The 15,383-nt window shown below is 42.4% G+C and overlaps 1 protein-coding gene and 1 long non-coding RNA gene across 2 annotated transcripts in view; both read left to right on the forward strand.

The window, feature by feature from the left end:
- ASPG (asparaginase) overlaps positions 1–3,261 on the forward strand; it is a 45,021-nt gene extending 41,760 nt beyond the window's left edge. Inside the window, exons 14-16 of the mRNA XM_085225723.1 lie at positions 631–730; positions 1,042–1,101; positions 3,053–3,261. Coding sequence (XP_085081849.1) covers positions 631–730; positions 1,042–1,101; positions 3,053–3,073 — 181 coding nt within the window. The 3' untranslated portion in view covers positions 3,074–3,261. The remainder of the gene's footprint in view (positions 1–630; positions 731–1,041; positions 1,102–3,052) is intronic.
- A 10,340-nt stretch (positions 3,262–13,601) lies between these two features.
- Positions 13,602–15,077, forward strand: LOC146544350 (uncharacterized). Its single transcript, XR_014883768.1, has 2 exons — positions 13,602–13,963; positions 14,047–15,077. It is a non-coding gene; the product is annotated as an uncharacterized LOC146544350 (long non-coding RNA).
- Positions 15,078–15,383: the final 306 nt, after the last annotated feature.

Here is a 15,383-nt window from a genome sequence, read left to right on the forward strand (position 1 = left end):
AACAGCCTTTTTTTCTGTCCTTTCCTTTCCTTTTTTTTTTCTTTTTTTTTCTTTTTTCTTTTTCTTTTTTTTTTTTTTTTTTGCATGCTGCCCATTTAAATTACCTTAACTCAGAAAAAACCATAGCTGGCTGTCCAAAGGATAACACGTAAATGTGCTGTTTTAACTTCTGGTAGCGTGCAAACTTAGGAAAGGTTTTTCTCAGTGGCTTCAAAAGGAGGAGACTGATAGCGAACACCTCTGCTTGTTCCCTCACTTATTCAGCTGTACCTTGATGCAGCCATTGCCCTCCCCCCAACTCATTTCATGAGATAAATACTGTGTTGTGAAATATGAAACTGAATGACTTTTTTTTCCCCCTTGGTCATAGTCACACCCACTGTGTGAAACTAGCCTGTTGTAAGTACTTATAGCACAGCCTTATTAATTTAAGGAACTGATTCATCAAGCTGTGTTGCTTGCTCAGCTATTCAAAGCTGTTGTAATAGTGTTCCTTTCCTTACCTCTCTGTCCTGCAGCCATATTGAACCTGTTCTGGTTCAGCATTTGCTTGTGGAGCTCATAGGCAGCACACAGGAGCACAGTGAAATAGACTGAAAGACTTAGAACCAACATATTTGTTTTTTCCAGCCTTGCAGCTAAAGGTGATGTGGATGGGCTGTACGCCTGGTACCTGGCTGGTGCAGACCTGGAGCAAACTGGTTATGATGGCAAGAACGCCCTACAAGTAGTAAGTGTGCACATGGCCATACTGCATGCAGTGCTCTAACTCTGTGGGTGCTGTCAGGTAATATGAGTTTGGGAAAAGTAAGTGCTGCTCTGGAGCTATAAACTGGGTTGCTATATGTTGTGAACTCAAGTCCGGTGCTGTCCTAAAGTAATAGATTGTTGGAGCCAGAACTTTCTCATCTATCTCAGAGGAATTAAAATTTAAATTGGATTTTAATTATATTGTGGTAACATATTCTTACTTCCCACAAGAAAGTATTTGCATGTCCTGGTGCACAGGATGGCAAGATTTATTCATGTTTCTACTCACAGGCAAAGGCTACAGGGCATAAGGAGGTTCTTGACTTCCTCAGACAAAAGCAACAAAAGAAGGTAAGACTCAGATTTCAGGGGCCTGGTTTCTGAAATATATGGGTCAGTATATGCTTATATGGAGGAGGACTTTATATTTAAGCCTTATCTCTCATTTGAGCGCTGGGCTCAGCTGCTATCCCTGCCTTGGTCTATAGAATGGAACTAATGCTTGTTCCTCTTTTGGCCTGAAACAATAAGTGATTTTTTACAGTGTGTTCTACAGTGTGGCTCACAATTTAGTTGGGCACCTAAATGCTATTACAATAAATCTGTTGAGGGCAGCAGTATCTCGTTCTCCTGGCCTTCCACAGTAAATTGTTCCTCTGTCTCGTCTGCTTTAGAGAGGAAGTTCCTTCCCTTGGTCACCCTGCCAGGCCTGTTTTTTCAGGGTGCTGTGCCCACAGCGTGGGAGCATGCCCTTCTCCAGCACAGCCACGGTGTGATCACAGCCTCCCAATCAGGAAACACTGCTTGGTACTGCAGCATTTGCAGATGTGCTCTCCATCTGGCTTTTTCACCAAGCACCTTACACTAGCCCATCTTAGTATTACAGAATATCCGGAGTTGGAAGGGGCACGTGAGGTTCATCAAGTGCAACTCCTGGCTTCACAAAGGGCCATGAAAAACCAAACCGTGTGTTTGAGAGTGTTGTCAAAACACTCCCTGAACTCTGAAGGATTTTGGGTAATAACGTCAAGCACTGCAGAAAAATAGGCAGATTCTCAATAGGCAGAAGGTAGCTACACAGCAGGGTGTGGAAGGCTCTCTTACTGCACGTGGCTCTCCCACCCAGAGCACAGGACTGGGCAGTGCCATGGACTCTCTGATTTATATATATGGCTTTATGGCTGTCTCTGACTCCCGGCATGAATCTCTTTTGTGCTGCTAATGCACGAGGTGTGTTCTCCTGGCTGAATGCTTGTGAGAAGGGTGTGAGTCCCATGTTCAAAGCATCAGATCTGACAAGTCTCTCTGTAGTGAACTTGTCTGGGCGTTTGACCATCCTCAGTGCTGTGCTGTAACTGGAGACATTTAAAACTTGCCTTTCATTTCTCTGAACTCCTTTCTGATGCAATATGTTGTGGATTTAGATATCTCTTCTCCAATATATTGGCAAGTCTAATACCAATTTAATTACTGGGAGGAGATGATGTCCTTTATTTAATCAAATGAACATGAAATTTAGTTAAAGGTTTGGTTGCAGTCATGGCTACCTTGCTTCTTCTGCGTCCCATTTGATCAATGTGAGTGAATTCATGTATATAGGTGGGTAATTGCATTTAAAAAATAGTTGTGGTCCAAATGAGAACATGAGGCAGAATCAGGCTTTTTTTTTTCCTTTCCTGTAAAGTTTGGAGGTTTCATTTCTTTTAAGCTGTTAGAGTAGGATTAGATGCAGTCACAGTCTCAAGCTTTTGAATGGAAGCTTTCCAGTGTCAGAATGAAAATGTTAAAAATACCTTCACAATCTGTGTGGTATTGCAAAGTTATTTCCATTTGCAGTGAAATTTGTCTGCAAAAGTCACTTTTAGTTTGCAAATGGGGAATGAATGTGTTAAATCTTCAGCTCCTAGTTGGATATCTCAGCTCCTTTGGTCTGAGCCACCAGCAGTGCAGGTGATCTCAAGGAAGTCATCAGTGATGCATGAGAACTTGCTTGACAGGCTGCATGGTAATCTATTCCCAAGAAGGTTTTGGATACTTCCCACTGTTAAACATCCATTTTTCTCTTCATGCATAGGCTGTAGAAGATGGTCACTCCTCTTAGAAATACCAGCTCTGAAGTATTAGTGGTGTTCAGTGATTATGGGGAGAAAAAAGGAAAGAAACAACAGAAGATGCACACAGAGCATCCAGGAAAACTAAAACTGACTTAGAAATATTCTTTACTTAGGAACACATTCATCTCTCACTGATTTTCTAAAAACAATATGCTGCTTTACGTTTTAATCACTTTTTTTTTTTTAAGGAAAGTTTTGCGAACGAGTGAGGCTGGAATGTATTGTCCTTACCGCACAAGCTCTGTTTTTAAGACGACCTTTTGAATCTTCTTTTATTAAATCACCGAAGACAGTATTGCAGGCGTGGCAAAAGGAAATGCTGTGGTGAACTCGTTCCAAGAGAAAACAGTGGATTGTACATTTCTGTGTTTCAACTAATAAAATCTCTGTGGAACAATGTTGGTTTCACTTTGTCTGATTTTTGCAATGGCTTGTATCACTTCAGCTTCAATTACAGCAACTGTGTCAGTGCAAACAATTGAATCAGCTGTGGGCATCTGCCTGCAGTTGTGTACCAGTCTTCACCAGTGTGTCACTGTAAAGGCTCATTTGAAATAAGTATGATGCAGATGCCATAAAGCATGTTTGTGGGACTGTCTGGGTGAACTGGTTGTTTTGTTTCTAATAGCATCTCTACCACATCCTGACCGGAGTATAATCAAGATTGCTACATGCTGGACACTGAATTCTTTGGACTGGAAATGCGATCTTGGTGTTAACAAGCCCTAAGTTTAAAGTCACAACACCTTCAGTCTAAAGGGAAAAAAAAAGTGATACACCCCTTTCCAGCTATGTCCATCCCAGAATATGTAAACATGGAGAATACTCCAGGCAAATGCATGTATTGGCAATGGCAACTTTTAATTTCACCTTACAGCTGCTGCAGTAATCTATGTGGATTTTATATCTATTTCATCTGAAGGGAATCTTTGAAGTGCAGATACTTGTTTCTTTTTCCTCTTTATGCTGTCCAACCTTCCCACAGCTATTCTTACCACGGAGAAGAGCTGCATGGATGACTTACTGAGCTGGCTGGCATTAAAAGGTTCCCAAGGTATGCTGCATATCAGATCCCCCTAAAACAGGGCAACCGTGAGTGCACTCTGAGAAAATAAAAAAGCACAATACTTCAATGTGAAAAGTAGTGCACCTCTTCAATATGGTCACAAATGCTACAACTGTGCTGCCTTGTTATTAAACAATTGATGCTATATAGCAATAAATATGCTTCAGATTCAATAAAACTAGTATTGAATTAAGTAAATGAGATCTAAGATAAGCTTCAAAAATCATGCCTCAGATTCAATGTCTTACCTGTAAATACACAAATGGAATGTCTGTAACAAAGCCATGTTTGTGCAAATTTCTGCAATTAGGAAAAAAAGTGTACAGAGACTCCTTTTCCCATTGTTTAGACCTAGTACCTAAACTCTTGTCTAAAAGGAGGTGCAATGAAGTAGGAAATCTCTTGATAAACATCTCTGTAAGTGACTTCCTTGGGATTAAAATAAATAATAAAAAACAGATTCTCAGATGCAATGACATATCTATAGCAGCACTTGCTCTCTGTCCCAGGATGGCTGACTGCAATATATACAGAAGCATCCTTATGCCTTTAAATAAGATTTGATTTGATTACAGAAAACATTCTAAACTATCATTTTCTTATATTTCTAACATCTGCCTAAAGTAGAAAACTTTGGGTTGATTTTTTTTTTTTTTCCTAGTCTAAATTACTGAAACAGTAAGTCTCAACATTAAAACTGAAATAGAGGGAAGGAAACAGGCAACCATTTTATTTGTGTATGCTGGCCTAGCAGTAAAGACACTAAGGGTAACGTTTAGAAATGTGATCCAATAAGATAGTTAGAAGCTTGTAAAGCTAAAAAGAAGTGTGCTGGATCATGTTTACAGCAAGAATAAAGAGGTATTAGGTTATTTCTGACAAATCTTTACAAAAGTACACACCTTACTTTTGTACATGCCATTAATGCATTACCTCACATAAGATAGTATTCCTGCAACTTTTTAGATACAATGTGCCTTATGAATAGACTGATATCTAAAAAAGTGCTAATGGGAAATGCATGAATGCACATTTAACATCTGAGAACTGAATCTTTTTAACATAAGTCAAAATTTCACTCAAGAATTGTAGCAGTCATCAGGTTTTAAGATAAACTTTGGATAGGGTACTGTGATCACAGAAGTTGCATTGATCACCCAGCCTACTCAGAAACTTCACCTCTTGATTCTGTTGGGAGCAGAATTCAGTAACGCTTTCAAGATGCTGTATTTGTCTGGTTTGTCTGTTACACCCTTTGCTTTGTGTAGTAGATTTAGTAATCATAATTGTCTGTGATTGTCTCTGTGACAATTCCGAGTCTTGTGATGAATCTATTTGTGTACAGTAACACTTCAGCTTCACATAGCTAGTGGTTAAAAGCAAAATCTTAATATTATAATGAATGAAAATTATACCAATTTGTTCCTACCTATTTGTTCCAGTTACTGTAAGCAGCTAGGTGTCATTCATGAGTTAAAATATGCTAAGTATTCTTGGGGCAGCTTTAGCTTTTCAAACATCCTAATTTTTCCCCTTCAGGTCATCACTGAAAGATCAAATGCACTCTTCTTTCTTATCCAGCAGTTGTCTGCTCGGTAAAGCTCTGTGGGTTTAGCAGCTGTACAGTGCCATACTAACACTAACATGCCCATTCTGTTGCCCAGGACTAGCTGCTGGTCCTTTCCTAACTTCTCTAACAACTTCACCTCCAGTCAGCCATGATGCCCTTATACCCTTTCATGTCTATATCCATCTGCTAAATCAAACACCTAATTCAAGGATCATTTGTAGATCCCAGCTTGATACTTTGTACGCAGTGGAATAGCATGGCAGAAGCTGGATCATTTTGCAGTCTTTTGGCACAGAAGAGCTCACGATGTTTTTCTGTATGAGTTTTTAATGCTTAACAGAACATAAAAATGACGTATTCATTTCTGTGAGAAAATGACAGCAGTAATCTGCTGCTCATGGTGGATTTGTTTCCGGTGGTGGGGCTTTGAAGTGATGCTCTTGAAACGAATGCTGGTGGTGAACTTCTGCTGCCTCTCCTCCTCTTCCATGGAGGAGACGCTGTGAATGCCTCATGTAAAAGTCAAACATTGCATCAATTTTAAAGCTTTCTTCACTTGGCAGACAACACCCAGCTTCCACTTTGTTTCTTTTTCCTAATGATCCAGCAAATACTGCCAAGGGATAGCGACTGCTTGGGCTATGTCAGCACTTCTCTAACACTGTAAAAAGCAGGGATTTGCACAATTAATATGTCTGAGTTCCTGATTTGAGTTACAGCTTTCCTTTCCTGAATGCCACCACTTTCTTTTTTAACGATGTCTGAAAACATTAAGCTTCCTTTTGGAGATTCTCTTATAAAACTTCAGCAGCGGAAGGGTATTCTTAATTATTTGCAAAATCAGCATGTGCTTGCTCTCACTGCATGTTGTTTTGGCTGACCCACTGACAGATTGACTAGCTGTGTCTGATCAGTACTTGCTGAAGGACATCAGCTGTTCACAAGCCTTCAGTATCTGCTCATTCTTCTTCAATTCCTAAAAACTCCACAGTGTTCAGCAGTGAGTGACATTGAAATTCCTTATCTGAAGCTAAAGCCTTTAACTTCCTTAAAGCAGACTTTTGCAGTCTTCTGAACAGTATAATCTATGGGGATTCTACAAAAAAGACTGTGATATCAGCAGATTTATCCATTTTTAAGATGGGTTCAAGTAGTGATATGACAAATGAGAGAAATGTATCCCCTGTGCATAGAAACCAAATTTTGCTTGGTTCTAAGCAGTAATGGTCCCATGGCAAAATCATATTCAGCAATAGGTGTAATCCCTTTCTCCAGGCACTTATGCTGATCCCCGCATAGGGCCTACAAAGCAGTGTATGAAATGAAGTGCTTTTAGTTTCCATCATTGTAATTTGTTAGATCACTATAAACCTGAAATAATTTTATGGTAAGTGAAAACAAATTATGAAGAACTGATCAAATGTGAGAGGCGTATGTCATCACAGGCTCTGCTGACACGTTTGTGTCTCTTCCAGGTGGGCTGTTATTAGCAGTAAAATCAGTAAGACTAGACTTTCCATGATTCTTCTGCAGCTTTAATGACGCTTTAATTTTAGTGACTCTTTTGGAACAGCTACTAATGTAGAAAGCTTGGAAGATATTTAAAATACCCTACTGAACCATACAAATGAATCTGTTGGACTCAGATGTTGCCATCTTAGATAGTCCATGAGTCAGAATAAGACCTGCTACTACTACATTTATTATTTGTGCAAAGTGTCTACTTGAAAATTACTGCAGAAACTTAATTATACGTACATTTGTTTACCTGTGATCAGCTGAATGGGAAGAGGCAGGAGCCTGCATCTCAAAAAGTGCAGCTGAGAAAAGTACCCTGATTCATAGCAGCAAAATGCAATGTCTTCTGTAAACCGCACAAAACAGCTCTCCTTCATTTGTCTTGAGTTGGGAGAGTTGATATAAATCCCATGGTCAAAGACTTTGGTAGCCAATGTCCAAATCTACATTGACATCTGATCAAACCTGCTGCAGACATAAGGGAAGCAAATAAAACGAATGGGGAGCACGACTCATTGCTGGCCCAGCTGGTGAGGAAGAGGCAGTGTCCCTTTCCCCTCGCCCAACCCTGCCAACACCAGCTGGTTGAGACTTGCTCAGCTGGTGCAGATCTTGTGCTCTCCCACTGGTGTCTTCGGCAGCAGCACCTCCCTCGCAACCAGGATGCAGTGCTCAGAGGGAAGTGGCAGCCAAGCCCTGGGCAGGTGCCAGCCCATGGAGTCCTGCAGCTCAGCCCACTTCCAGCAGCAAGCTGATGCGTGGCACCTGGCACAACAGGATGGGAAGAGGCCAAGAGATTAATCTCTGAATCAATACCACCACAACAAATAACTGTTCTCTCAAGACACTGTATTCCACAGGCTCTGGTGCCTTCTAGGTGTCAAAATGGGAGCCCTATCTAACTTTCTTGCCCAGAAGAATACCAGAGCTGCCTGCTAAGTTGTATATGCAGCATTTCTGAGTGCAAATTAGTCCCACTAATTACATGTGTAAGTGTACAGTGCGTGTGCCACTGTCCCAGATCCTGTTAGGTTCCAGTATGTGTTGTACAGCTGCCACAGACCCTGCTTTTAAGACTTTGCAAGTGAGATTAGGTGAGACTCCATGCAGTAAAGGGTGATAAGAAAAGGAATAAAAGGAATTACAACGTTTGTTCTTGTAGGGTGGTTATTTCTACATCCTGATTTCTAATTATTTAATTATTAGCACATAAGAGGAATGTCAGTCCTGGCAATTCAGAAGCAATGGTCATGCATAGCAAAAAGAAGACTGTCAGGAGAGAGAAGAAGGAATCATAATGGCAATCTTTTACTGAGAGATAAGGACAATTAGAACAGACAAATTAATCCCATCATGCATTAGAAGCTGCTGTGCTGGGGAGATTCTCTAGTGGCGCATGAAAAACTATACTTGTGTCTTTTAGGGTGTTCAACTTCTTTCCTAGATATGTACTGCTGTGGATCTTTGTGACCAGAGCCCAGTAAAAGTGGGGCTTGGGTGCAGTAAATTCTTTCTGTGGAACATCTGATTCCTGCTGAAGGGTCAGTTTGGGTGATAAGGATATCCTCAGCACCTTCGAGGTAAGGATCCTGAAGAGATCTCTGCTGAATTCAGCAGAGATCCAGGGCTTCAAGGCCAAGATGACTGCCTGTCATCTTTGCTGACCGACAGAATGGGATGTCAAATAAGGCACATTATTTACTTGACCACTTTGACTGAGCTCTTTGCCCACAGCTATGTCACCATTTACCACTGTTGTTTGGAAAATTCTGCATTCAAGGACATAAAACCAGAAGTATGACAAGTTGCTAAAAATTACCATACTATTTTATACCACTCTGACTCTTCATCTTCAATGGCTGAACCAGCAAACACTTTAAGAAATCTCAGTGGTCAAATCATGAGTAACGATTTCCTATCTCATGGCTTTACGGAGCGGATCACATCATTCTAATAACTCTGAAAAACTATCTGCAGATCACACAACGTGGGGAAGAGTGGCCAATGCACCAGAAGCTCATGCTGCCATTCTGTGAATGTTGGTTGGCATTTTTTGAAAGCCCAGTCCAAACTTTCTGAATTTTGGTTAAAATGTTACAGAGATTATATATCCAGAGTCAATTTCAAAACAAGACTCAGTGGATTCCATTTCTTATACATTCATTTTTAACTGTCATCTTAATAGCTTCGGCATATGGTGAAAGTACTGCTGTGGACCCAAAGCTTCCAGTGGAAAGTTACAGCACAGCATCATCATTTGCAACATGCTCTTCCTGATGTTTTTTAGAGCTTCTATGATGAAGTTGGAAATCCTCCCCAGTATCAATCTCTCGATGAAGAAGTTGACTCACCCCTTGGGGCTCATCCACTTGACAGCTCACAAACTATCTGCAGCACAAGGACTGTCGTTTTTTGTTGGTTTGATTTTGTTTGTTTTAAAATTGCTGATGTATAGGTAATTGTACCCCTGATAAAGCCTGTGAGTGCACAAAGTTCTGGTGTTGCCTTACTGTGGACTGGTAATTTAAAGAACTGACATGTTTAACAATACAATCAAAAATTTGAAATAGGAAATGGAAAATGTCTACTATTACTTATTTACTTACTGCTAACTTGTTGTGCTACTGCATACAGACAAAGCATGACTTGAAAAATTCTCCCTAAGAAGGAAAGAGTACATTAATTTGTACTCCAGAATTTACAGATTTAGCTGCTTGAATGGAATGAACAATACATTAAATCAGAGCAAGGAAAATGGTGACGTGCAGTATTACACACCAAATTGATACGTGGCCAGGGAGGATGAGTTGCTTAGACAGAACATGTGACCTACAAACCCATCTCCCACTAAGCTGGTAATTTTGAGATTAATCAAAATTTTGTGCATAAAATGGTGAATTCTTCACTGTTTTCCATATTTTAATTTCTAGCATGTCTTTATCAATTTAAGTACTGAATGGCAACCCCCAACAATCTTTCTAAAAGTTCTTGGTTGAAAAAAACATCCCAACCCATCTTCTTTCTCTTTAAATTACTTAGTGTTATTTAGGCAATAAAATGAAAATACTTCCCATTCATGAGGAAGCATTACGCTCTCTCTCAAAGTGCTTATTATCACAAAGCAGGTTACTATTAAGCTGTTATTATACTTACATGTGACACATACTGGGCTGCTATATTGGCAAATGAGTTTGAGTCAACTCAAGTAAACAAGAAGTTGCCCCATCAGTGCTTGCTATGAACATATGGAATGGTGATTTCCCAGGGTGGAAGAAAATCTACTTGCATGCTTTTTGGTCTGTTTCCCAAGACTATGACAGGTATTTTACAGCACATGTCAGACTCCAAATCTTTGCTTAAGAAACTTCCAACCTAATTTTAGGCAAGCAATAATGAGCAAGAATAGTGAATCAGTGGGGAACTGTTGAGGACGGGGAAAAGCAATAGTAAGCTCTGAATCCAAGCTAGTTTGCATGCTAGATTCATTCTGAGTTTAGAATTGTCAGCTAAAACACGTTGTAGTACAAGGAATTGTACTGCATGTTGTTCCACACCCTTCCAGGATATTACCTGCCAAAATACACTATTGGCAGGAGAGTGTTGGGACTTTATGCCAAGGAGCATGGGGATACTGATGGAAAATAATGATATAATCTTCCAATCATCTGTCATAGTGTCACATAATCTTTCACTATCAGAATATGCAAGATCTTATGCCTTCCATATTCCACCATGCAATCAGCACATCCTTTTATGTCTTCCATAAGCTTATGCTACATCTTTGCTTTCTCCTAGGCCAGCTGTTTGTTTCCTACAGTTATCCCCAGCATTAAGTCTTCATTTGTGCTGCTCCTTTGTTTGACACTATCAGCTGATTAGTATTTGCTTCCCTACACAAGCAAACTCCACCTGTGTTGTTTCTCCAGTGCAATCAGACAGGTCTCAGTGTCTAGCAGATAGCATAGCCCTATTTATTCGGTTTGTGCCCCTGAGTGGCCATGTCAATGGGTGACATACATGCTACTTGTTTAACAAAGCCATTTGTTCCACCATGGTCCATTGCAAACCAAGCACATAACTACTGTGGTCATATATATGCAGCTGAAAAGAGTAGGATACAAATGATATCTAGTTTAACCACCAGTAGAAATACAAGCTAATTACTGTTCCTTTTAATACAACTAAATTTCTCCTCTATCCAGTTTCAGTACCAATCCTACTATTTTAATGCCTCAATCACTTTTCATACCTTCACAGAGGAATAACAATTAATATATGGCTTATCCCTTGTATAGTGCTGTTAGTCCACTTCTACTGTTAGGTATCTCTCCTACTTTTTGAAACTTTCATTCTCTTCTGTGAGACTGCCCAAGAGAGGTAATGGGATGTTAGACAGTAAAATTCATCCTAGCCACCCCTTATACATCTGCCAAGTAGGAGACCTGTGCCATCTTTTATAATATTCTTCTCTGAAAATAAAAACACAAACAACAACCTTAAACATTCATTCAGTAAAACCACCAATGCATCCTAAAAAACACAAAGCAAGAGGTGACTTATCCTGCCTAAACCCAGTATGAGTTCTTGTACCTCAGTTCCCACTGGCTGCCCCAGGCAATTACCCTCTTAGGACTCAGAGCCCTTCTTCAGGGCCATCAGCCATACGTGTCTGAACCTGAATCAGACCTGCAGTGGGGTCAGAGGATGGTGTTACATCTCACCATCACAGCAGTGGGTTCTGACTGGTTTGTCTGGAAAGGGCTTTTACAGTAAGGGCAGTTGGGTTATTATTTAGCTGAGTGGTATTGTAGAGTCATGGGTGTGGGTGTGTGTTTGTGTTTGTTAGGGGCGGATGAAAGTTGGCAGTAGTTAGCAAGGAATTATATATAGAAAACAGCTAATATGGTCATGGTGTGCATGGTGTGTGCATCACAGCTAAGAGAAGACGTTGGACACTGTCAAAAAACAAGGGGTCTTCTCACAGAGGAGCAGCCTTACTTCTACTGCTGTCAGCAACATATATTTCCTTTGAATTAACACAGAAACACTGCATATTCCTATATATTAGGCAGACAAAAATAATTCTGTGAGAACACAAAGGTTCAGAAAGGCTGTAAAGATCGTACTCTCTAGGAAATAAAAGGCACAAAATTAATTTCTGGGTTTGAGTCTGAGAGAGTGGAGAAGAGCAGGAGCTGGTTTTACCAAAGTGAACTGAAACGCCTCCAGCCTAGATCTGGGGAGTTTGCATAGGCTCCTGGAGCAACCTGTCTGCTCCTGCTCTGGTGGGAGTGCCTCAATCACATGCACTGGAGTCCCTCGCTGCTCTGCAATGCCTGTTCTTATGGGCATTTCCTCCAGGACCGGCTTGAGTTGCCTATATATTTATAAAGAGCCAAAGATCATAGGAACTGGAGTGCCAGAATTCATATACAGCACATATACAGCTCTTTAAACATGCAAAACACTCTATTAACATTAGTGAAGCCTCTTAAGATGAGGCAGGTACGCATTATCTCTCCTACTCAAGGTGTGGTGAAGTGACTTGGTGAAGGCCTGAGGCTGAGTCACTGGCAGAGCAGGGCCAACCATCCACATCTTTCCTACATCACACAGGCTGCCCTGTCTCAGCATGGCAAAGTGTGAAGGCCTTCCTGCCCACCCCGGCAGCTGGGCTCCAAAAGCCCAGTGGGTTGTGTTTCATTCTTCTATAGACAAAGAGAGTGAAATTGTGAGGAATTAATGGAAGAAACTCAAAATTCAGAGAAAGTGACTCCCGGTGTTGTGGCAAGCGGCCTGATTTCTGGAAGTTCATGGAATCAAAGGATTGTTTGAGTTGGAAGGGACCCTTAAAGGCATCCAGTCCAACTCCCTGCACTGAACAGGGACACCCACAGCTCCACCAGGTGCTCAAAGCCCCATCCAGCCTGACGTTGGCTGTCTCTATGGACGGGGCGTCCACCACCTCTCTGGGCAACCTGTGCCAGTGCCTCACCACCCTTACTGAAAGAAGCTTTTCCCTAGGATCCAAAAAGCCCCAGCGGTGGGGCTGTGGGGAAGATGGGGCACAGCCAGCCCTACTCCCACAGCACGCAGCACTTCATGGCATTCCTGAGCAAAAAAAAAAACAAACAAAACACCATGCTCAGCAACACGGGGATCGCACCAAGCCTGTGGATTTTCGTACGGGAGGGAAGGGCAGCACACAGCAATGCCACCAGCCGATCCGGGGAGCCACGGGGCCTTTCTAAAAGCGGGCAGCCCCCCACCCCGCCCCGTATTTGCTGAGGGGAAGGCGCCGAGCGGTGCCTCGACAACAACAAAAATCCCCCAGCGAACACGACGGGCCGGTTTAGGGCTTTATTATTATTATTATTATTATTAATTATTATTTTAATCCCATTTGTGTGAGGCTGGCAGCCAGGCGGGGGGAAGCCGGCAGGGCGGCGAGGCAGGCGGCAGCCGCTGTCAGGAGGGCGCTGGGTGGAGTCTGCTCCGCGCTCCCGCAGCCGCCACCTCCGGCTCAGGCGAAACCTGTTGAGCGGTTCCCCCCGGTGACAGGGAGGAGGGCGGGAGGAAACGCCGAACAGGTTTGTCCTTTCTTCCCTGCTGACGTCGGGCTGCCCCAGATGATGATGATGGCTCGAAACAAAACCACCCCGTCAGGGAGAAGGCAGCCTGGAAAAACTGGTCCCGGCAGGGGCGAGGGCTGCATTCCTGGCCGCCGCGGCAGGGGACGGCTCGTGCCCGCGCGGGTATAAAAGCGTGCCCCGCACGCTGAGCCCGGCACTGGGGTGGGTGGCGGAGAGAGAGGCTCCGAGCTGAGAAGAATGGCTTTTTTTTTTTTTTCTTTTTTTTTCTTTTTTTTTTTCTTTTATAAAACTTTTGCTGTTGTTATTATTCTTTCCAAGCCCCAGCGCGAGGCCGGCGGGACGTTGGCCAGGAGTAAGTGGCAGTTCTGTGCGAGGAGCGGGGGGGTCCGGGTGCTCTCCAGCCCGACTGCCCCATGTGTTTTGTCTCGTCCCCAGGTCCGCCGCGGCGAGAGGAAGAGCCGAGGCCGGCTGTTAGGAGAGAGGGGGAAGCGCGTCCCCCGCCCCGCGCCTCCTCAGCCTCCTTGGTGCAGTGGTTCTTAACAGTTCAACAGTTCTCTATCATAATTGTGAAATGTTTAGGACCACTTGACCAGCGAGGTCCGGGCATCGGGCGGCCGACGGAGAGCTGAAGCGCCGCGGGTCGGCGGCGGGGATGGGGCTGAACCCTGAGGGATGCTCCGGAGGGGGTGCGGGGACGGGAAGCGAAGGGACAGTATCTGTGGTATCCGTGGGGGTACGGGGTACTGAGAGGGGGGGGAAAAAATAGTTGTTGCATGTATTGTGCGAATCGAGGGGTGTAATGTCTTTAAAGGAGCAGGTAGGGTCAGTCTGGCTCTGTGGGAGGCGTTATGCTATGTTTGATGTATAACCATTTGTTCTTTTTATTTTTTTACCCATACGTTCAGACTTAAAGGAAAACTCATGTTGGCTTTGACCATCAGCGCTGCACTTCAGAGGTTTACTACCTTTCCACTGGTGACATACGTAATCAATGGTGGCACTTCTTGTATGCAAGTGTTTCTTTTTCTTGAATACCCTTTTATCAGGAGCAGTGCAAAGCTGAAGCTGTGGTGCTTTGTGCTGTATTTCCCCTGTATGTTTTTACTGCAGGCAGTTAAAGGATTATCCAGACCTTCATCAGAACGACTTCAGTGGGTTTATAATAGTTTTAAGACTGTTGCCTTGATGGTCTGATCAAAAACTGTGGGCTTTACCAAGCCTGATGGATCTCCGATAAAAGTAGGTCTTTCAAAATACAGTTGAAGAAATTTGAGTTTTTAAAATGGGATCTGGGAACAATGGTTTTACCAACAGTTTGTTTTCCTTTTAAAAGGATGACTTTGAAAAGTTTTTCCTACTTTCTTATTCTTCTCACGCTTGCCCCACAAGCCAAATAGAATTAGAAACGTTTGTTTTTTTTGTTTTCTTTTTAATATTACATCTAAATAAAATGGTCAACAGACTAATTCATATAGTAGAATTCTACTGCTTTAAATGTAATGTAAGAAGTGTAGTGAGCCCGCCTATGTGTATCTCTTAAGCCTTTAGTGTATACCTAAGCCTTAAATGTACGTAGTCTTGCCATCACTTCTGTTTTCTTCCAAAATACACTGTTTGGCATGAAATTGGGGCGCAGGAGTATAATAGCAGATGATTCTGGTCACGCTGAAGTCAAGAAGAGTTCTGGTGTTGCCTGCAGTTGAGTTGTGATCTTCAGAGGAGGAGCTTCCAGGAGAAGCTGAAATATTTGAATAGTAGGCAAGCCTGGTATG

The sequence above is a fragment of the Meleagris gallopavo genome, chromosome 5 (assembly GCF_905368555.1).
Source record: "Meleagris gallopavo chromosome 5, MGAL_WU_HG_1.1, whole genome shotgun sequence".
NCBI classification, from domain to species: Eukaryota; Metazoa; Chordata; class Aves; order Galliformes; family Phasianidae; genus Meleagris; species Meleagris gallopavo.